The sequence below is a fragment of the Delphinus delphis genome, chromosome 10 (genome assembly GCF_949987515.2).
Source record: "Delphinus delphis chromosome 10, mDelDel1.2, whole genome shotgun sequence".
In the NCBI taxonomy this organism is placed as follows: Eukaryota; Metazoa; Chordata; class Mammalia; order Artiodactyla; family Delphinidae; genus Delphinus; species Delphinus delphis.
In genome coordinates, this window is record NC_082692.2 from 50,531,870 (window position 1) to 50,556,886 (window position 25,017).

The 25,017-nt window shown below is 39.6% G+C and overlaps 1 protein-coding gene across 1 annotated transcript in view; it reads right to left on the reverse strand.

Annotated features, from left to right (window-relative positions):
* The window catches only part of GADL1 (glutamate decarboxylase like 1), a 261,813-nt gene that overhangs the window by 92,993 nt on the left and 143,803 nt on the right, over positions 1–25,017 (reverse strand). Inside the window, exon 12 of the mRNA XM_060021370.1 lies at positions 2,397–2,596. Coding sequence (XP_059877353.1) covers positions 2,397–2,596 — 200 coding nt within the window. The remainder of the gene's footprint in view (positions 1–2,396; positions 2,597–25,017) is intronic.

Here is a 25,017-nt window from a genome sequence, read left to right on the forward strand (position 1 = left end):
AAGGGAACAGAGCTTCCTGAACTTTTAGTTTAATGGGCAACTATGGATATTTGTGGTAGACAGTTTCATGTTTTCACCACTGTGTAGCTATCTCCCCACTTCTGACGAAGGCACTTTATCCCTGCTTCTAACAGAGGTACACTCCTCACTCAGTGTCAGTATATTCTATATACGTAGGAGGAGTCGACAGTCTTCCCAGTGCCAAGGGAGAGCATGTGACTCAATATCACATTTCCCTGGCAACAGTGATTGATTCAGATATGGACATTTGCCTCATTCAGAAGGAATTAAAACTTTCCTTGGGATTGTTGAGAAAGGAGCACTCTTTCCTGTTGACCTTGAAGTTGAACCTGGGAGGCTATAGATCTGACCCTCCTGGCAGCTACCTTCCTACAGAGGAATAAACTGAACATGGAGGAGAGCAGACCTGATTGATGAACAGAGATTAAGGCCTGGTGATCTTGTTTAAGCCCCTAGAATAAGCCATTCCATAGTCCTCACTACGCTGCCTTATCAGTAACATGAGCAAATAAATTACCTTTCTTTGTTTATAATGTCTTGAATGAAGGTTTATGTTGCTTACCAACAGACACAGTATTTACAGATTTTTCAAACTACTTTTTAAACCAAAATCAGCAGAACTGCTGACTTCTAATAGTCCTCTGAAAGTGCCAAAGCCGTCTTTTTCCCTGTCCTTATATCTAAGCCCTTCGCCATGTAACCTTGCAGTTCTTTCTGCCTCTTGACATTGAGTTTGGCCATCTGACATTGAGTTAGGCCATCTGATCTCCTTTGGTCACTGGAATGCTAATAGACATGATGCAATCAGGAGCTTAAAGTATGCTTGCCTTCTTGGGCTTCTGTTACCACCATTACAAAACCAGGCTCTGGCAGGCCTGTTGGTCCAAGGAAGATGCAAGACATGCAGGCAGGAGACCCAGACCCTCCTCCTACCCCCACAGCCACCGCAGGATGAGATGAAGCCACTCCAGCCAACTTGCAGACCTCTTAGAATAAACGATTGCTGCTTTAAGATACTGGGTTTTTAGACAGTCCTCAGTGATGCTCAGAGCATCACTGTCACACAGAGAGGCACATAGGGCACCCATACCTCTTCCCTATAGAGAGAGGAAATTGTTTAAGTCTCTTAAGGAGACACTGCAGGTTTCTGCAATTGAAATATGAACAGGGAGTAAAGAAGGAGAGATTATCCAAACCAGAGATCACAAACTCTGATGCTTCTAGTGGCCAAGCAAGAAAATAATAACTAATAAAACTCATATAGCATGTGGCATATGCCAGGCACCATCCCGGGTGTTTTACAAATATCAATTAATTTAATTCTACTAACAGTTGTTTGAGTTCGAAGCTGTTGTTACTTCCATCTTACTGGGATGCAATGGAGGTAAAGAAAGTTTTTGCAACTTGTCCAAGTCACAAAGCTTGTAAATGGTGGAGCTAACTTTTGAGTCCCGGCTATTAGCATTCTGTGCCACAGTAAAACAGGCTCAACAAAAACCAGGGGGTGTGGGGGGCGCTGTGGGTCTCCAGAGTCAGGCATCACCATGTTCAGTGCCTTGTCATCAGGTGGGACTGAGAACACTCTGATCTTTTGAGAAAAACCACAAATCTAGATTTTTGACGGTCTCCCTATTAAAAAATATTTGGAATGTTTGATATTTTAAAACACAATCCAGGTTAACCCAATGGATCTCAGGCCCAACAAATCACATTCAAAACTACATTTGGCCATGGGCTGCCATCCACACACACTGGTCCAAGCTTACCAGCAGAGTCCTGCTCTGGTGGCAAGCACCCAGCACCTGTATCTCAAGAGCTTTCCTAGTGTCATTGAAAGTGGTTTCAAAAGCTTTGTCCTTACGTTACAAGAAGGCAGCAATGACGGTGCTTCCACATCACCCTTACCTGTATGTCTTTCCACCAGCCCCACATTCTCACAGACCATCTTTTCGGGTCCTTGAAGTCACCAGGATCTCTCCCACACCCAGAGATTTGGGCCTGGTGCTCCCTCCTCCTGAATCAATCTTCTCCCCTTTCTTCATTGGGTCTTAGTTGAATGCCACTTCCTCCAGGAAACCTCTGACAACGTCCCTCAAGAACATACTAGGGAACCCTCCCAAGTGCTTCTGGAGCACCGTGTACCTCCCTTTACCAAAAACTAGGTGCACCTGTATTTTATCTGCTTTGTTACTTGGATGTATCCTCACTAGGTTGGCATACTGGAGGGCAGAGGGTAGAACTGCTTTGTTGGCAATTCCTAACACATACTAGGTACTGAGAAGATGGTTATTAGATGAAAGAAGGAATACATATATGGAAGAACATCTTTCTATTAGACACCCATGGACACACACACATACACACAGAGCAAGTACCTAGATAAAGCAAGAGCGCGGTTAACTTTTTCCTCAAGGCCTAATGTGCCCAGGGCCTTCCAGGTCATCCAGAACTTGAATGCGTCCGGTCTTCTGCTACATTGGATAGACTTGTCTCCTGTATCATAGCTGACATCATAGAATTTATCCTGTTGGAACAGGTAAGATGCCTTGGCAGAGTAGCATTTCTTAAGTAGGTCCTTTCGGGAAAAAAAAAAAAAAGGAAGAAAGACAAACTGTAAGACTGTCCATTTTAGAATGCAGTTGATTTCAAAAACACATGCCCACCAACAAAATCTGTATAATATTCTACCACTTTGTGCACAAAGTATTTGGTCTCGCTCTGTGACTGCCCTATGTCAGGAACATTAGGTGTGTATTAACTTTGAGACACAGATGACCCGTTGTGTTTTCAAAAAAACCAAAAACCCCTCAGAGTTGAGAATGCTAAGTCCATCTTCACAGTTGTATTGATGAGTATTAAGAAGCTTTGAAATGATCATATCATCATCTGTATAACATATGACATCAAGATGGGCCAATTTCTCAAGATGAAAAAAAAATTGTCTGTAACTCACTCAAGGCTCTGTATTAGAAAAAAAATACCCAATATAGTGTACATACTTTATACAATTTCACAGGCAAAAAACTAGGCTTTTAAATCCAAATCCTTTTTTCAATTCATATCCATATTGAAAAGGCCAGAATTGACAGTAACCCAGAGATTAAAAAAAAAAAACCTGAGGAAAGAGCTTATGGAAGAGTCAAACAAGAGTCAACACGTTTTAACCACCACTAAACAGCACCTACAATTCCATAGAATTGTGGGGGGGGGGGGGGGGGGTTGGTCTCACACAGGTTTTATTTGCAACCAAATTCAATTTGCATTTACTGACTGGTTACTTCTCTCTATGATTTACCCTGGGTGACAATTTGCCCTGTTTATTATCATTCTAGAGTCTTTACTTTGACCTCAAATTATTAGAGTTTAAGCCCTATTTCCTTCAATGTCATGTGGGATCTAAGAAATCCCAGGTATCCTAGCCCATCCTTCACAGCCCCACAATCCCCTGAGCATCTTCACTCCTAGAGAATACCCATTAGAACCTTCTGCTTTCCTAGCATAACCAAACTGCTCAACGCCCCTTAATCACTAGATCATGCCCCATTTGTATCTCTGTTCACACAATTTGCTTCTCTTTGTCTCTGTTTTAATGTATTTGACACACCTGAAAGAATAAATGCAGCATATTTATAAGTTGTGAAGTTTCCTAACACTGAACACAGTCGCCTCTCTTTCTCTAGGTCTGCCTTTCCTTTGGGTTCCATCTCAAGTTCTGCTTCCCCTCCAGCTTCTTTATCTGCCCATCACGTTGGACTACCTTCTTTTTTTCACATTTGACTGCATTTGTTGCCTTTGCTCCTGTGCTGCCCCTACTAAGTGAGCAGCCCCACATATTTTCTCCTCGTGAGGCCAAGCAGCTTCTTGAGGGCAGGAATCATTTCCTGTCCATGTCCACATCCACAGAACTTAACACTATTGGGCACAAAGACCCTCACTAAGCAGTTAGGGTGAGGACACCACCCCCCATATTCTGTACTTCTCTCACATCCCCCTGACGTTTAGTATGAACAGAATAAACACAGATACAAGAACTTCTCATTTGGTGCATCTTCCAAACTTTAACAATGCAGAACCATCAGTGTTGTACAGGAAGCTACGGAGAAACTCCCCACGAGTCACGGAAGTCCTAGAAAATGATTCCTCCTGAAGAAAGAATGTATTACATGCCTCATTTGAGTGATCATCATGTACTTAAAGAATAAGGAGAAAATCTCAAGGTATCACATTCCAAACAAAAGCACACATTCGTTGTCTTAATAACAATACTGCCTTGCGTGGACACTAATCTGGGTATTATATGCTCCAATACCAAAAAGTATGATTCTATAATATGTAAAAAATGATACACCAACTATAGTCAAGAACTCCAAAATCTGGCTCATCCAGTATCCAAAAGTAAACTGATTTTAAACTAATAAAGGAATACTAGTAAGCCTTCAGCCTGGCTCTGATGGGTAATATTGGTAGACACAGGGGAAGAGGAGATTGCCCCGACCTGATCAGTAAGGTAGAAAAAGCCCTTATTCTTTAATCTTTACTATAATTCTATCATCAATCTCTCAACTCTGATCACAGCTGTAACTACTGCATCTCCCTACCCTCAAAGGTCAGGAAATTTGGTTACTGTTTCCATAGCAACTACAGCCTGACCATATAACATTAAAAGACCACTGTAGTTTAAGGACAAACCACACGCGTGCGTGCGCGCGCGCACACACACACACACACACACCACACACTTATACTTGCATCATGATTATAAATTTACTTTCATCAACCATGAAAGATTCAAAAATTCCCAAAGCAGATGAACTTTGGACATGTCTTGGGCAAGTTTCAGTGCCTTCTGTTAGTGACTGAAAGGGAGAGGAAGCCCATCCATTAGAGGAAGACAAATGGCATCATCACAGACAAATGGAGAAGCAAAGAGCCCAGAAAGCTCTTCACAGAATGAGTGATTACCCTGTAGTCATGACACTGTTGATCTCGCTGCACTGAAAAATCCTCCTGTCTTGGGAAGGTTTCATAAAGAACAACTAAAAGTATTTCGATATTTACTTTATCAAAATAAATGAAAACTTTCCTCCCAAAGTCCCTGCTTTGCATTTTAGTTTCTATCTTTGTATTAAAATGGATGAGCTGTCTTTAGTTTTAAGATAGACATCAACTAAGAGAAGATGTTCAGATCTCCAGAGAAAACATTTTAGAATAAGTATGGTAAAAGTTAACATTTTTGAAAACATTTAATTAGTCACTGCTGTGCTATCAAAGAGAAGGACCATGCTCATCTTTATATTCTTAATCCTAGCAGGACAGTAAATACTAGTTATCCGAATTCTAGAAACAAGTATTCAATGAGAATGCCAATTGCTCCATATTGTGATAGCGTCTCGAACAGTTCTCAGGAATTAGGAGACATTGGGTTAGGATACACACAGTGACAAGTGAAAGAAATGCAGTCAAAGTAACTTAAGCAAAAAGGAGAATTTTTATAGGCGCATATATTTAACAATCCAGTCATATATAACCTTCAGGCATAGTTGGATCCAGGATTAAATCTACAATCTGTCTTTTTCCTCTTGTTCCGTTTTCTTCTGTATTGGCCTCACTCCTAAAGCAGAAGGCTGGGAGGAAGCCTTGGAACAGTGTCTTCCAGTAGGACCTGTGAGCCCAGGGGGAGGCTCTGTTTAGAGAGTGATGAGAAACGTAAAAGAGGCAGCCTTGGCTGGTGACGCTACCCAAGCCGAGAGACCACTGGCCTCCCAGCCTCAACTTCTTCTGAAGCCAGTGGGCAAGGGAGCCCAGGAAATGTGGTTCCCAGCAGTCAGGTCCCTTGCAGAGCAAAGCTGAGGAAAACTGGAGAATGAATTATACAGTAAAGAGAAATGACAAATGACAAGCACACTACATGAGTGCAGAAGCCACAACACTCCTTTTCACCAAGCATGTAACAATCATGACCAGAGCTAACATTTATGGAGTCCTTACTGTGTGTCAGGCACTGTGCGTGGATGAATTCATAAATCTCATAACAACCCAATGAGGTAGTTCTATTATTTTTCAGTGCCATTGCACAATGTGTGGAAACTGCAACCCAGGGAGGTTCAGTTAATGACGTAAGATCATGTAGCTACTGAGTGGCAGAGCTGGGTTTCAAACCGAGGCTGCTAGGATTCAGGGTGTGAACTCTTCACCCATTACATTCTACTCTCTCTGCACTGGAGCTTAAATATTTGTGGAGGAGAGGGACCTGTAAAAGCTCATGAAGAGTTCTTGAACATGGCAGCAGAGAATATACCACAACAGAGGTCAAAGCAACCCACATCCTGTTTCAGATTCTTTTTTTTTTTTTTTTGATGGTACGCGGGCCTCTGACTATTGTGGCCTCTCCTGTTGCGGAGCACAGGCTCCAGACACGCAGGCTCAGCGGCCATGGCTCACGGGCCCAGCCGCTCCGCGGCACGTGGGATCCTCCCGGACTGGGGCACGAAACCGTGTCCCCTGCATCAGCAGGCGGACTCTCAACCACTGCGCCACCAGGGAAGCCCCTGTTTCAGATTCTTACTTTGTTCCTGTAAATACGAATTCTAGTCTTACTAGTGTAATATCTTCTCTGTAAAGCATTTTGAGATTTTTTCTAAGTACTTGTGACTGGTGATACTTAATTTATCACCAAAAATACATCCTGGATTATGAGGTTACATATTTTCATTGTCAAAATGAGCTAAGCCATCTTTGATTTCCACAGGCCAGACCAGATCTGCAGGCTCTTTCCAAGGAGTCAGTGAACACTCCCAGTCCTCACTTCTCGCAATCATGTTTTTCAGCTTAACAAAATCTCCTAAAAACTCTTCCCGTATGGCTTTTCACATAATCTGTCCCATATCACCATTATTTACATGCAAGAAATTGCCTAGATGCCTTAGGAAGTGGGTATATTAATCATCTTTGTACTAATTAAGTCATTCCAAAATTAGGTATTGAGGACTTTTATAACAAGCACTATGATGCCAGGAGCTTAGATATATAACCCCATGGAGGTACAACACATCTAGGCTCACACTTGTTGATCGAATGTGCAAAACTAAATTTAGACTGTGAATAGCAGGAAGGCTTGGTTGCAATCTAGAATACAAAAGTGAATTTTAAAAATGATTATAGGGCTTCCCTGGTGGCGCAGTGGTTGAGAGTCCGCCTGCCGATGCAGGGAACACGGGTTCGTGCCCTGGTCTGGGAAGATCCCACATGCCGCGGAGCGGCTGGGCCCGTGAGCCATGGCCGCTGAGCCTGCACGTCTGGAGCCTGTGCTCCGCAACGGGAGAGGCCACAGCAGTGAGAGGAAAAGATTATAGCTTCTGATGTTGTCTTTGTTTATTTATTGAGGAAACATTTTGAGAGCCTGAATATACGCCAAAAGCTGTGCTAGGCACTGGGGCTGTAGTGGTAAATGAGAACGCCACTATTCTTAAGAACTTTAATGTGGAAATGGGAACGGAAACACAGTCAGTTACAGTACAGAGCAAGAAGGAGCAAGAAGGAAGGTCATCTTTCACTAACTTAGAGGCATTAGCACATACCACTCCCATATTTTCTTCTGAAATGTAAATCTTCCTTAAATTCGCCCAAACTATGGGTTAGAATGAGTGGATTTGGAAATGAGGAGGCTGAACTAAAAGACAGTTTTAAGAAATGCAACTTAATACTTTTAAGCAGTGATGGTACCTACAGGAGAGGGTAAAGTCAGGCTCAGTGTCTCAAAGAATGTGTAAGGGCTTCTATAAATAGGCAAGAAACATTTGATAGCACAGAGAACACTTGGCAATACTTCTGCGTGCCCTACACGCATTTAAAAATAGTTCTATCAGGCTTCTCTCCTAGGACAGATGGAGATTTTCTGATCTTCCCCAGGCAACTATCAACATACCTTCTCTGTTAAAGATTATCTAAAACAGTGTTTTTCAGTCTCTGACTACAACCCACAGTAAGAAATTATTTTTCAATAGTGACAGCATCCACTCTAAAATACATGAAACTGAAACAGAAGTTTCTTGATAGAGTATCCATCACTTCTACATGAAATGCATACTGATATTTTCTATTCCATTTTATTCTCACTGTTCATTAAAAGGGAAAATAAAACCCTGATGTGACTCATAGTTGACTATATAACTTAAGACCAATTAGTATGGTGGTTCTTAACCCAAGTTAATATTAGAATTATCCGAAGAGTTTTTTGAAAAATAGCAATGCAGGGTCCTTACTCCAGATCAAAAAATCATAATCTTTGATGTGGGGTAAGGGCAATGCTATTTATTTTAAAAGCTTCCCAGGTGACCCCATTGTGCAGCCATGACTGCAAAGCACTGCTCTGATGGGTCTTCACCTTATGTTGAAAATCCTGATCTAGAAGTTTTGCTCGGCATTACATTCACATTGAATCTAGAAAACTCTCGAGGGTTGAGTTTTCACCAGAGCATATAAACCAGCCTGATTATCTGCCTTCTTTTTGTGCTGTGACTTCCAATCATCCAAGTTTTATTTGTGTGTGAATACAAGTGAAGAATGACTTTAGTCCATGCAACTAAATAAAGAGCATACAGGTTCGATATGAATAATGCTGGAGTCTTCATCGGGGGAAAATGCTCCGAGCTATGAAACATATGTCCAAGGGTTTGGTGTGGATGTGATGTGAAAAAAACCCCCCACAACCTTAATCTATTACACTTTTCGATTTGCTAGGTGTTTGTGATGGGGGACAAAGATTCACTTGTTTTTGGAAGCTTAATCATATCAACATGGATACGAGTAAACCTCACTCACTCAACTGAGATCTTGCATTACTCCCATCTCTGAGTTCCTACAATTCTACCTGATACATATCTATTGTCACCCTTCTTGTTGCAAAAGGGAGTTAAGGCAGCTTACAAAAATACGATATGGTGGGATTAGAAGAGAAAAGGAGGAAGGGGAGGCAAGACAGCAGGGAAGGTAGGAGGATGAAGGAGGTGGGGACGAGGGGGAGGAGGGGAGGACACGGGGTCCATTCCGACAGAAAAGGTGATGCGGAAACACGATGAAATGTGGAGTGACATCTGTGCACAAAAGTTACGCCAGAAGGAGAATGAAAGGGGACAGATATTTGCCAAGGTCTCAGCACACCCGGTCCCACAGGCACAGCAAAAGCGTCCAGGTGTCACTTGCTGCTTCTGAGCGCTGAGTCTTGACTGTGAACTGTCAACTACATCATGCTGCCCCATCGCCTCACTCATCATTCATCTGTAATTTGAGGATAATGACATTGCGTTGCATCCCACCTCCCGGGGATGGATATTCATGGCACAATGTTTAGGTGAATGTCTGGAAGAAAACATTTATTAACTCAAGACATATTTCTTCAGTCTAGATGGCTTAGTTGCCTCTCTGCAAAATAGGTGGACAGACATAGATGGAAATGAGGTCTTTCAAATTGGACAAAATGGACACCGAGCAAGTGTGCTGCTTTGGACGGGGGCTATGACAGCGATTCTACGGCAGGAGCACAATATTTAACAAAATCAATCTATGTCTCCAGCTTATTGCAATGCTGTTCACAGGGGCACCTTCAGCAGCAAGGCTGCTGGCCTACATTTCTGGGAGTTTTAGCATCCTTGAGAGGTCTGGCCTCTGAGGCCTGGAGCACAGGTAAGAGATTGATTTTGCACAGGGAAATGCTACCCAGGAGGGCCATTTCTGAAACACAGTTCCCTGATTTTTGTAAAAATCCCATGAAAGGGTTGTTGGAAATTGTTGATATTACCATAACCATGGGCAATCCCACAGAAAACTGGCTTAAATAATAGTTTGAAATGAACTAGGAAGCACTTGGTAAAAACCTCTGAATAGAACCTGGGATGTAGTGAACAAAAGCATTCTTTTCCCAAAGACTCATAAAATACAGAAATGTGCTAAAACGACAAAGAATTTTCCCACTGTACACATGGACATTTGTCCACACAGAAGAATCTGTGCATTCACATGTGCCCTCAATCTGGAGAGAACAAGGAAACAAGAAATGGCATGCACAGGGTGCCCAGCACATGGCTGGCAGCATACTGTGCACTTTTGGACATTCTCTCACTCAAGGTCATAGCACTTCTTCAAAATGGGAAGTGTCTCCATTTTACAGATAAAATAATGGAATTTCAGAGAAATTATGTGACTTGTCAAAGTCACACAGGGCAGAAGCAGAGGCAGAATCTGAACACAAGTCTTGCTGGGCATCAAGGGCCCTAGGTGGAGGGAGGTATGCACTGAGAAATCATATTTAATCCCAGAATTTCCTAGTCAAACTGTGGTCCCAGAGTGTGGGGAAGACAAAGTCCTCTCCTCCGGAGGTTCTAAATCAGGGATGGGCGAGTCTGTAAACGAGTTCTGTAAACAGCCAGAGAGTAAATATTTTCAGCTTTAGAAGCCATGGGATCACTGTCACCGCTATTCAACTCTGGGAGTATAACATGAAAGTAGCCATATGGGATCCTTAAATGACCAGATCACACATTCTCCATTTCGGACTGTTTAGAACAGGTCAGAAATCAAGCAGTAACTGGGGTGAAGGCTTCACTCCGACGCTTACCCCATATCCTCAAGCCCTCGAGCAGACCTCTGCTCAGAACCTCTAGGAAGGCCCTGTGCGCTGACAGGTCCAGTGCCCAGAGGCACAGGAACTGCAAATGAACCACAGCTATCTTTCTTCTCCCGGCCTCCCCAAATCTATGAAATTGGTACAGTGATGAGGGACAGCATATCTTCTCTATGATTTCATGTAGCCTGGAACCGATGAATGACATTTTTGGTCCTAAACAATTATGATAAATGCCCTGAATGTAAGTGATGCCCTGTCTCAAGGATGCCTAAAGCAATGGTGGCTTTGGGGGACATCCCCATGTGGGGAACGTTAACCCCCGCGGGTCCCCATCACTTCATTGTTAAACTCTACAGCCAAAATCAGACTCTACAGTACACTGAAGATTGCTGGCTCCATGAAGTTCACCTCCCCACCCATCAAGAGTGAGTCAATCCCACAGCACAATCTTTTTAAATTAAAGAGACATATAAAGAACTTCACTCCCCTGGAGGTTTTCCTCTTCGATTTCAACTGAACCCTTTAAGTGGAAGGCATCCTGTAACTCTCATAATGGGAAAATAAAATCTGTTAAAGTGACTAACCTTCTAACACTTGCCGTTGCTACCTCACTGGTAGAAAACAATCTTTTTCTTATTATATATAAATTCCTGGTTCTCAGTAGTTCTGAAAAAAGCGATGTATTTCATTGAATTTCACTACATCTCTGGCAAGTTCGATATTGAAATGGCACAAAGACGCTGACAATACTCTAAATGAATGCATTGGTATTTCTGTGACTGGGTGTCGAGGGTTTAATCCGCACTATGGTGCTGTCTAAAACTGGTAATAAAACAGAGGAATAATATGCCAAGATAAGATCCAAAGGACATATAATAGTGACATGTGCTACTCCGTGACAAGGGCATAATGAAATGTACTGGGGAGAGAGTAGCCTTATGAAACAGAAGCCGTAAACTTCTTTCTGACAACTGCTGTGAGCTAGAAACAGGCAAGATGCAATCCATCTACCTTGTTCCATTTCAGTTTCTGGACCAGGTTTAAAACTCAGCAATCCATTAGTAAGATGTCACAGCAAGAGATGGAAAACATTTATAGTACACAATTTAGGCTCTCTGCCTGGTTCCCAGGGACTCCTTACTTCCCTTCTCTCCCACAGAGATGGTCACATCACACCGTTCCCCTGCCACATCCCCGTGGTCCCAGCTTACTGGACCAGAGGTGGAGAAGACAAGGAATTTGGAATGAACACTGCGAGATCCTAATTTAGCTTGTGTTCGTCTTTTGGGTAAAGATGTAAACATCATACTGTGAAGTGCCAACTTTTACCTGTCACATGAACTTAAAAACAAATAAAATTGTTACGAATTTCAAAATGATATCACTTTGGATATGCAAAAATGATACTTCACTTTTCTTTCACTGAAATCATTTCTGATTTTGAGCTATGTTTATTTCCAATGCAAACTATTTAATCGGGTCACTTCCAGAAAAACTCAAAGCTCAAACTGAGTGATTTCTCAGACCATGCAGACATAAAACATGGGCAATCGAGATTTTTCCTCTGAGAGTTTTCCTCCTCTTACTTTTTGTTTAACGTCGTTGGGACATTCACAAATGCCGCTAAGGAGGGTTATCAGATAAAATACAAAACCACCTATTAAACTTGAATTATATACAAATTTCATATAAATTCCTAAAACCCAAAATTTTTAGTAAAAGTATTATGCCATGCAATATTTAGGATATACTTATACTAAAATATGACATGTCATTTATCTGAAATTCAAATTTCTCTGTGCATCTTATGTTTTCAATTGCTAAATCTGCCGACTGAAGATAAGGAGGGGACATGTGTTTCTGCAGTGTGGTCACCGCTGTCCTTGTGCTGACCACCTGGCCATCTCTAGCTCTTTCCAGATGCTCTTTCCTGCTTATGTCTAAAAACCTGCCTTGGGCTGTGGTTGTCAGATCACGAGTCATGCTCCTTGCTTCTTGACCCTATTTCCAGTCTCCCTTGTGCCCCCCATTCATTTTCAGTCGCTTTTGGTTGCTCTTCCCACCAGCCACTGTGAAGTCTACAGGAGAACTGGGGGTATTCTCAGGCACTCTCATGCCTTGGATATACCCGCTTCCCATCTCTATTTAATTTCTGCTTTCCAGATTGACATGAGAGGTGGGGGAGAAGGGAGCCTTCCCAAATCTCTGAGCCTCACCTAGAACTTGGGCCAAGAAAGGAAAGAACCCACATATTCTATTTACAGGGAAGTTCTGTTTTTTCTTGAACCCCCTGGGTTTGCTTATTCATGTTTAATACTTGGTTCTTCTTCAAACACTCTTCTCCCCGCCCCTCCCCCTCAAACTTGAGGACTGTTTATCTGCTTGGGAAAGAAAATGCAAACTAAAAGTGGATTCTGGATGATAAGATGTCCTTTCAACTTTTGAGTTTAAAAGGTAAAAATTCATCACTCTTGATCTCTGCTTTCATTTTGATTATCTGACTACAATAAAACAAACCAGAATTTCATAACACATCTTAAGCACTTGGAAAGTTAAAATTACTTTTATAAATCACCATTGGCTTGAAGAGTAAATCAACACTGTGATTATAGATTAATTGGGAAATAATTTAAATGAGAATACTCCAAAACAAAATTTAAGGAGCGGAGCCAAAACTGCCCTCAAATGTAAAATAACATTTTTACAGAACAAAAACATAAAGAAGCAGGAGTAAATGAATAACAATTAAATAAACAATAAAGATGTGACTTGAAAAAATAAATGCAAGAAGTGATTCTTATGGAGAGAAGATAAGGTAAGCAAACTAAGAAAAAATATTTTAAAAATTAAGACTTCAGGCAAGGATATAAGGTAAAAATTAGATGAAAATGATGAAATGATATAGATTCTACTAATATACTTGAAAATCTCAATAAAATGTATTAAATATTTGAGAAAATGTTCTTGAAATTGATCAAGCAGAGCATGAAATTCTTATCAGCTGAATAAAAATGGGAAAATAATTATCTCCCTCCAAATTTCTGAACAAGAGTTTTTTGGTTTTTGTTTTTTTTGTGTGGTACGCAGGCCTCTCACTGTTGTGGCCTCTCCCGTTGCGGAGCACAGGCTCCGGACACGCAGGCTCAGCGGCCATGGCTCACGGGCCCAGCCGCTCCACGGCATGTGGGATCTTCCCGGACCGGGGCACGAACCCCTGTCCCCTGCATCGGCAGGTGGACTCTCAACAACTGCGCCACCAGGGAAGCCCTGAACAAGAGTTTTATGATTGACTTTTCTCACCATTTCTAAAAGCTGATGATCTCTATGCTCTCATAATTATTCTAAAACAAATAAGACAGTTGAAAGCTGACAGTCAAAATAATCCAACCAAGATAACATGCACACATACTCGCATGCATACACACACACAGAGTAGATTAATTGTATGTATATAGAGGCCAAAATCTAAGTATACAAATCCATTAATACATTAAAGCAATTTACTGCAACTAAATGAGGTTAATCAGTAATGTAGAGAATCAATGAACACACATCTAACTTTGTTCAGGAGTAAAATGATAGAACTACCTTATCAGATATTTAAAAGGGATATGGTAAAATTCAATACTCATTCCTAGATCATTTCTCAGGAGGATTTATACAGAATGTATATCTTAAGGCAACTTTAATAAAATCACAAAGAAGATAAAAATGCCTTCTATTTACTATTATTACTGAACATATTTTTGGAAATTTTATCAGTGCATTATAATTGCAACTGATATGAAGCAAACAAAATATATTAGAATATTAGACAGCAAACAAAATTACAGTTATATACTAATAGTATTATATATTTATAAAATGCAAGAATAATTTGAAATCTCTCAGAACTAATATGAAATCTGGTAAGATAGCGGTGGTCATAGTTAAACAAATGAATAATTTTAAATGAAGATTTTATAAGCCCAAGTGCCTCTGTTTTTTAGATAATGAGGGGGGTAGGAATGGGTAAAGAAAGGAGATGCTAGTTATAGAAGCAAAATACACAAATCTATATCAACACAGATACAGTAACATATTAATATTCATCTATCAAGAAAATTTTAAATGATTTAACTTTGACTGGTGGGTGCGAGTAATTTTTATATTCCTCATTATGCCTGACACTATGCTATTTTGATCCTATATTGCTTTAAAAATGGAAAGAAAATACCAATAACTGATATGTTAAAGGTCACCTCTGTTTCAATTAAGTTTTCTAGACCAGCTTCTTCAGCAGCGTTGTTCTTTCACTTGATCTACATTTCCAAAACACCTGCTTTTTACCCTATTACATAAATACGGGTATTATATTTTAATCATTTGCTTAAAATTTGTTTCTTACTATCCCCTGAGTTTACTTATGATAGGGAGCATGTCTTACTCGAGTAACACATAAGAGGCTGCACACATTTGCAAGTGGAATGAAAGGGTGAGTAAATTAACGAATGCTCATCCCCACTGGCAGCACTGAACAGCAGCTGATTATTAAAATGCCAAAGCCTGACATAGCTCAATTCTGGTAATAAAAGACTAGATGAACTCGAAATGCTCCTACGGAAAATAACAAGAAAGGCTGGAAAAAAACATAAAAACTGCATCTAATAAAAAGTGTAGCAGACCTATACAAGGCAGAAGTAAACTTCTGGAAGGTACAGGAGAGGAGTGGAGCTCAGAGGTGAGCCAGAGATGCTTCCACCCCAGGGGCATGTTCAGACTCAGAAGGGCAGCTGCGACAAGAGCTAGAGTGGGGAGATGTGAGGGAAGCGGGACTGTGGCCTCCACGTGCGGGGACCTGGAGTATCACCATCACTTTTCCTCCTAGCAGGCATTTCATGGGCTTCAGGAAACAGAGTTCAAAGGTGGTCAATGTAACGAGAGCACTAAAGCAATCTTTTCTCTTGTTTAGGACCCAAAGGTCTCCACTGGAAAGAGAGGTCAAGATTATACTCTGAAGATCCAGAGAATCTTTAAGCATTGGTCCTGGACTGTTAATCCCCCCCTAGATGCCCAGAAAATGAAAATAAAATCCTCTGTAAAGAAAGAGAGCTTCATTTCTAGTTTCAAATTATTCCTGAAGGTAAATTTTTAAATAAAATATTCAGTAAACCCTCAAAGATTGTAAGGTACCTCTCTAGACAATGAGAGCCAGGACTCACAGACTTAAGAAACAATAGGCATAGCACTTGTGGGAATCCAGAAACTAGAGTTAGCAGAGGCAGACGGTGAATCTATGTTCAGAATGTTCATGGAGATAAAAGCTGATCTTAAAAATGTCGACAAGAACGTAGAGACCTTCTATATGTAAAAAAGATTCAATTTGATGCTACGAAACCAGAAAGACAATAATAAGGTAAGAACCCAAGGGCTAGTGTTAATAGCGGATTAGACATAGCTGAAGAGAGAATCAGTGAATTCCAAATAGGCCCTAAAAATTATCCGCAAGGAGACAAGGAAAGACAAAGTTATGAAACTTACAAACTAGAGTAAGAGAAGAAACAGTAAGAAGGTTTAATATGCATTTAATTGGAGTGCCAGAAAAGAAAGGAGACAAGGTCGATAATTAAATGGAGAATTTTTAAAACTTATGAAACATGTCAATCTTCAGATTCAAGAAGCACAATGGAGTCTAAGCAAGAAAAACCAAACAAAATATATATTAATAACATTATAGATAAATGGCAGAAAATTAAAGAAAGCTAGAAAATCTTAAAGGAAGCCAAAGAAAGAAGTTATTTTGCCACCAAAGGAATGACAGTTAAGTAGTTAACTTTCTAATACATAATGCCAAAAGACAACAACAAAAGTCATTAAAGTTCTAAAGGAAAATTCCTGACATAATTCTATTCCCAGAAAAAATGAAATAAAGACATTTTCAAAGAAGCAAAGTCAAATAGAGTATGCCACCTTTTGATTCATTAAGAAATTCCTAAATATGATCTTCAAGAAAAAGGAAAATTATACCAGATGGCACCTCTGGGACATAGCAAGCAATGAAGACATGTACACAAAAATGTTCGTAGCAAAATTTTGTAAAAGCCCTGAATTAGAATAACTCAAATGTTCATCAACAGCAAAATGGATAATCAAATGGTGATTTGCTCATATGGAATAGTATAAAGCAGAAAATGAATAACCCTGTGATTGTGCAACTCGTGAATGAATCTTACAGACGTAAGGTAAGTTTAAGTAGCAACAAAGCCAACCCAAAAAATACATACTGCGTGATTCCATTTACATAAATTTCAAAAAGGCAAAAGTAAACTAATTATTTGAGAATGCATAACTACAAAGCAAAACTAAAGAGAAAAGTTAAAAAGTCAGTAACAGGAAGGAGCACATAGGGGATTTCTGGGTTTCTGTTCTTTGTTTTAATGTGTGGGAATCACCTGATTATTCTTTTTATAAAAATAAATTAAATAAATGCATTTCATGCATATTTTATATTTTCCTTATATTTCATAATAATTAATTGAAAAAATATCAATATCATCTAAACTCCCAAATAGCCCTTAGAATGAACTACCAGAGAAGATTCTAATTCCTTTTGCAATTAACAAAACTTCCTAAATTATGATTTTCCATCAGCATCATAGTGACCTAAAGGCAAGTATGTTTGCTGAGTAGATGCACGTGTGCTTGCATGCACGAGTTGTATGTAACTTCAATATATAAAATATGCCAATTATTTTACAGTTTCTGTTTTTCTACTCAGTCCACAATTAATTCCTTTATTATATGACAGTAACAATTTCTGTTCAAATTAGTGTCTAAGTACAACAGCTAAAAATCTATATAAGATGAATCTATATTTACCACCTCTGAGTCATCTATAAAATTAAAATACTTCTCTTATTCACATGCACTTGTATCTGCATTTTGAATTGCCATGGAAGAAAAACCCACAAAAAAATGGACTCCCTGAAATTATTTGGCCTTGAAACAGCAAAGCTAGAAAGCCTAATTAGGAGTGTCAGATATGTTTTTAGATATCTTCCTTGGAAAACAACAAATATGACAGCTAGAAATGTGCAAAGGAAAACAAATGGAACGATTTATGCCAAGAAGTCAAAAGGGCCTCAAGCATCACACCAGAGAGTAGAAATAGAAGAGAAAGCCTTGGTGTAGTGAGTTAATAGTAAAAAATAAAATAAAGGCAAAAGGCAGATGCTTAGAATATTTAAAAAATGCTAAAATCGAATTTTAGCCTACCCACTGAGGCAGGTGTAGCTTGCTACTTATGGCATGCATTTTTCCATTAGCTTCTTTCCAGGTTTTCTTTTATGCCCTAATCCTCATGTTTCTTGTTTTTTTTTTAGACTTTAACTTATGTAATCTTCCTATATTATGGGACCCTAATCAGTTTTGTTATAAGGTAAGATAGAGAAAATTCCATCTGTAAGTAGGATCTTCTCTCTGGGATATTTTTCAACTGCTAGTTTTTGTGGAATCAGAGATGACAAAAGGACACAAAGGTAGAATTTCCTATTTCTTCCCTCTTGGTCATTTCTTAGCAAATCTGAAGTTTTCTGTGATGAATGGCAGAGAAGCAAATGTTGCAGTCCCATAGACATAGGATGGCTGTTATGAAGAACGAATTCTTCACCTGGAAGGATATCAGAGAAATTCCCATATTCTTCGGGTTCTCCAGAAATAGACCAGGCAGATGATATTAAATGCAACCACGGGCAGCACCCCAACTCATTCAAGTCAAACTGATGAAATAAATGTAGCTCAATCAGTAGGACCAGGTGGAAGCCACCCAAAGGTTTGAGGGAACTCAGGGATGAAATTGGAAAACTGTTGGCCAAGATGCTTGATCTAGCATTACAAACAGCCACCACCGTTACCCTGGCAGATTGTGAATGTCATTCTGTTGATTAGAAGGGGTCAAGAGAGGACCCGGGAGCCCTGGAAAAGCAAGCTTCTCTTCCGTTTGTCCAGTATCCAATAAAGCACAGCATCATTAGACACTGAAACAAAAATAACTTTCTAGGGGAAAGACAATATGGTTTCTGCAAAAAGGAAAGCATGAGTCACTGATTTATTATTGGTCTCTGAGGCATGTAGATAAAAGGCCAAACGTTGGCACAGTTTAGGGTAGACTTTTTCTAATCACCAACATGAAATGGGATGTAAGGAGATAATGGACATCTCAAACCATATGGATAAGACAAGCAATTTCTACACCCCCTCAAAAAAAAAAAACCTCTATGAACTAGCAAGAAGGGACGCTCTGAGACTTGAAAGAGATCAGGTTGTGATGATAAAGGATCTACTGCAGGTAACAAATTTAAAATATTACCATTTGATAGTATTGGAAAAAGATACAAAGTAAGTTCACTCCAGGAAACCTTTTTATTGAGCATGAATCGAGTGTCAGGCTTTGTACTAAGTTAGTGGGAGTACAGCAATGAATAGACCCCTTCTGCTCTCCAGTAACTCACAGTCTACCATATAGATGATTCCAAGAACCAAGGGATAGGTTCTCTGCTGGGACTTGTGCCCATTTATGACATGATGGCAACTATTGACTGGAATCACATAGTACAATCATGATCATGCAATAACACATCCCTCAGAGCTGCAGTTCACCAAGGAATTAATATACTAGGCTATATGATGCATGGTTCTAAAACAAAGTTACTAGGCTATATGATGCATGGTTCTAAAACAAAGTACAAATCCCCTTGTTAAAATTAATGACAATTGCAATATGAACCCAGTAAATACTAAAACCCAATTTATTAGTTTGTTCAGTGGAGAAAGATATGATGGGTTCTGAACACAAGCAATTCTAACATTAATTATTATCACTCTTTACCTCATGGGGAAGGAAAGCAGAAACTATATCATGTGAAGTTTTTAAAATGTGATGCATTTTATATATGCACAAATTTCCAAAAGCCTCATGAAAAAATTAACTTTTTTCATTATAATTTTAAAAAAACAGCAGTTAAAAAGAAAATGGGCTATTTACCAACCACGAATTTGTTGAGCTCTGCCAGTGTCATGAAATTCTCAACCTTGCTGAAAAGCTGAAGAATTTTCTGAGCTCAGGCAAGAGTCTCCAAGATCTGGAGAATAATTTTGGCAGCCTCAAGCCCAGGAGACTGATGTCTCTCCTTCAAGTCAAATGCTTCTTTTTTTCTAATCAGTTTTAAACACTGACCTTCCCCCTTTTCTGTTCCATTAGTTAGGAGGCTGTCATTCCAAAGAAATATATAATGTACGTGTGTAGGGGAAGTGTGAGTGTTCTCTGGAATGAGAGAAAATAAGTTTTTGATGATCAAATTGTTCAGTATTTTCAAACCATCTAACAGCACTTCCATAGGAACTCCATGAAGAAAAATGAGAGCTGAAAAAGACATCCTCACCAAAGCAGAAATAGTTTGTCCTAGTTTCTCTGATAAGCCATGTTCTCTCCCTTTTTTATTTTCTTGCACATTTTTTTAATGGCATATAATAGTTTTCCTTCGCAATATCAATGATCATTCAGGATAGAAATTTAAGTGGGTCTGAGAGAGAACACATTTCTCAGGTGTGGTATCCCAGTGAAAAATTCCTGCCTTCTGTTGGCGAACCACACTGGGAGATGGTATGAGTCTCCTTTTCTATTTTTTCTCCATGCATAGCAGTGCCAGGCCCACAGTATACCTTCAATGAGTGTATACTGAATGAACTCCCTGCTCCTCTTCTCCCTGCTACTTCTTCAAAAGAAAAACTGGGGGCTTCCTTGGTGGCGCAGTGGTTGAGAGTCCGCCTGACGATGCAGGGGACACGGGTTCGTGCCCCGGTCCAGGAAGATCCCCCATGCCGCAGAACGGCTGGGCCCGTGAGCCATGGCCGCTGAGCCTGCGCGTCCAGAGCCTGTGCTCTGCAATGGGAGAGGCCACAACAGCGAGGGGCCCGCGTACCGCAAAAAAAAAGAAGAATAACTGGGACTATCCTGATCCTCCTCTAGACTGAAGATGAAAGGGAAAGAATTCCAAGTCTATCTCCAAAGCCTCACATTTGAAACCTAGGTAGCCCAGAATTGCATGTCAATACCTCCAGCTAAAGAAGATCCCTGAGTAGGAGGAGATACAGTACATCACTGGATAAAATGAGAAGGAAAATGGTTACATGTCTGTAAGTATGGGTGTATAAATGCCTTGCCTGTCAAATCAACAAAGCTAAAAACCCTTGCTATGTCAAAAGCTAACACACACACACACACATACACATACTCTGCTAGTGAGAAGGCAAGCAATTTTTTAGAAGGGAAATTAGGAAACAAGTATAAAAAAGCATCATGAAAGGTGATCATGGCTCTTCGACTTCTAAGAATTTATTCTAAGGGAAAAATAAAGGATATGCCCAAAGATTTAGCCTCAAAGGTGGCAGCCATATCTATATTGGCCCCAAATCAAAACAATCCAGTTGGTCAGTGGTAAGGAGGTAGTCTAGTTAATTATCAAATATCAAAATGATAGAACAACATGCGGCTATGGAAAATGTATACAATGCATATTGACGTGGAGCAATGTTCACAATTCTGTGAAACAGAAAAAGCATGCTAAAATCAAAATATGTTTTTACGTTAGATAAATACATATGTGTACATTTAAATATATAAATATGCCTAAGGAAATATGCATCTTCAGATATTTGTAAAGGGCAATTTTTTCTTCATCCTTCTCCTTATCTGAATTTTCTGATTCTGGTCTATGATGTAGGTGAATTACTTCTGAAATAAACATATAAAAATGGACATAATAAAAAAAAATCTTTAGTATCTACATAGTTTTTCTAAGAAAAAAATGTCCCTTTAATTATCTATAGCTGCTAGGTTAAACAGGAAATCCTTGTGAGTTAATATTGGATGATGATGATAAGTAGAAATAGAGAGGAATTATTTATTCTCAAAAAGTCATCTGATTAGCATTTTTCATGTTCTCATATATCTGTTAGATTTTTTTTTAACTAAATAGTTCTTCCAATAAACACTAAAAGTCAAAAAGCCAATACTGAGATTTTTCTCCATCTATGCATCTGATTCTTAGACGTATTGCCTTTTATTTTAGATCAAAGCATCAAAATTGTCTTTGATCCAAAGCAACCATGTAGCCCCAGCATTTACATCTGAAGTCAACCTATTTATAATCACAGATTTTTTTAAATCCCTGATTTTCTTTTTATCCCTATCATGCAGAGTGTCAGTGACAGTATGACTTGGAGAGCAACAGCTCTTTGTTTTGGAAGCAGTCTTCTTTATGGATACAGGAAATTGAAAATGTGAACAAACACCACCAGCTAGTCAGTCAGCATTGTGAAGGCTGGGGCTTTGAAGGTACAATTAGGGAACTGGTTTTTCCCTTAACAGAAGTATGTTCACTAAGTAATTTGCTTTCTTTTAACTAGAGTTACCCCCTTCCATTAACTGGAGAAGTAAGTCCAGATTAAAATCACTATTCATCAATTGCCTGCTGGAGGCACAGTCAAGCCTTGTGTTAGGACTAAGGCAATAAAGCTCATCAACTAGCATTTTAATCATTGTTACCTCAGAGCTCTCAGAAGGAATAATTTGGGGTAGGGGAGAAAGTGGAAACTCCTAGTTACTGCTGATATGAAATCAGATATTTCTGAGGATTTTAAATTTACTGAATCATTCATTTTTTCAGTGGATTTCTATTTTTTCCTCGTTCAGTGAGTACTTGCTAGGCACGCGGGATACAGTGGTGAATATAATGACATGGTCCCTATCTATATACAGCTTACATTCTAAGGGAGGGAACATTAATACATGAGAAATCATAATTAAAAATTGTGATGAGCACTTTAGAGGAAGGGAATGGGCTCTGAGAAGGAATCATGGAGAGATGACAGTTACTTGGGTGAGTCAGGAAACTCCTCCTTAAGGAAGTGATACTCAAGCTTTGACACTAAGACAGAGTCACACTCCTCCTAATATGTTTCTACCTATTTCATTAGCATCACCCTGTCCTGGTCCTTCTACTGTCTCCCTGGCCATTCCAACTCAGCTTTCTCACTGCTGGTTCCTCCTCTTCTAAACTCAGACTCTGAAGTTTTTCAGGCCTAAGATCTCCAACCTCTTCTCACTACAAAGTTCCTCCCAAGGCAAGCCATTCCACTTTATGACCTCAAGCATCATCTGCATTCAACAATCCCCTAATATATTTTTCCAGCCCAGAACCCTTTTCCTAGCTTTGGATCCATATGTCAACTGCCTGCATGACACCTTCACTTGCATACTGCACAGGAGTCTCAAATTTAACATAGCCCATGCTAAATCAAGATATTTCCCTGTGGAATCTTCTCTTCCTTCAGCAATCTCCATCTCCCTACACAGGACCATTCACTCAGTTGCTGTATCACTACTCAGGGAGTCAACCATGATACCTGCTTCCTCCTCATGTCCCATGTATAACTGGGAATTCAGCCTGGTCTAGTTGATAGCTAAAATATATCTTGAATTTTATCACACTTTTTCCATACCCTACCATTATCTTGTTTGGATACTGCAAGTCTTTTCTCATCCTGTACCCATTTTTTCCCCCTTTCAATTCATTGTCTTAAATGAAAATCTTTTCTGATTATTCCTTGCTTTTAAAATTCTTCCATTGTTCTGAACATCGAATCATTAAAATGGTTTCTAAGACCCTGCATGATCCATCCACTGCTTAATCTTTTAGTCTCATCTCATACTGGTCTTAGCATTACTCTCTGTACTTCAGCAACTATGAACCTCTTTCAGTTCCTAAAATTTAAAAAAGGACCCTCCTTTCTTAAAGACTTTGCACATGCTGCCCCTTCCATCTGGAACTTCTCAGGTGTCCCTGCTTTGTAGTCTGAGTAACACACTGTTCTCTGTCTCAGATAAGAGTGCATCTGGCTTCAAGTAACAGATTACCCAGTAGAAGTAGTTTTAGCAATAAAGACACTTATCATACATATCACAAAAATCTGGAAGTGGGCACTTCCATACTAAGTGCAATATTTCAAAACTCTTATCCAAGACTATGCTCTGCCATTCTGTGAATGTTCACTTTTTAATTTAGGGTCATTGCCTTATGGCTACAAAGTGGCTGTCAGAGCTCCCTATATCATGGTCTGACACAACAATGGTTCTGCATTCATGGTAGAAAAGGGAGCAGAAAGCTCTCCTCTTGGGTATAGCACCTCTACCAGAAACTAAAACCTTTGTTTCACATTTCTCCCTCATCATAGTGGCCATATTTGTGTCATATAGTGACTCTTAGCTGCAAGGGGGGGGCTCGTTAGATGAGCATCAGGAAAGAGAAGGAAGTAAGTCAGGACGGCTGGTGAATATATCATCAACAGTGTTCAACACGGTCTTCAGAGCACTTACCAAAATAGTAATCAAACAATTCAATATGCACACTTTGTTCACTGTCTCCTCCGTGAGATTATAAGCTCTTTGACTACGGGGAACGTGTCTGTTTCTAAGCCCAGCATCAGTACTGCGCCCAGCCTATGTAGGAGTCAGTTGGCAGTGGTAGAATGAATAAAAGTACGAAAGAAAACAACAGAGGCAGAAAATAGGTACAAAAGGGACAGAAAACTGCCTACACAGAACTTAAGCCGATGATCATATCTCATACCTCACGGTTCAATTCTGCATTCCAGGTAATTTGAAAACAGTCTTTCATAAAAAAAAGGCCCACAACAGTGAGAGGCCCACGTAACCAAAAAAAAAAAAAAAAAAAAAAAAAAAGGCAACTTTTGAAAGTGCTCCATTCTTTGCACCATGAATGCAATTTTCCTAATCTGTTAATTCCTGCGATGTGAGTAGACATGGGTGCTATAGTTTGCATTGAGATCCAGGAAAGAATTCTTCAAAAAAATTATTTTAACCACTGTTATATAGCGTTAGATGATCCAGAAAATTTTAAATTGCCTCAAGGACATGAATGTAAATCAATTCTTAGCTAAATCACTCCAAATATCATTCAACAAGAAAAATTTATAAAAGCTAGAAAGTTATTTAAAAGAATAGTCATAAAATTTGGGGTCTAAATTTTCCACTCCTGAGAGCATCACACTAACAGATAAAGATGTCATTCAGATTATCCGATTAGGGAGAAAGCAGATGTAAAATGTCTGGCACATAAAGGATGCTTGGCATGTTTTTGTTCTTATATCTAGACCACAGGAAAAGCTGGGTTTACTCCTAACTCTTTCATGTCCTATATATGTAACTGTGGGCAAGTTGAATATATTCTTTGATTCATAAATGATATAGTAATCTTTAACCACCTTTCAGTCATAACATGCTGTCACTCTACTATTGAAAAACTTAGATGAATAGA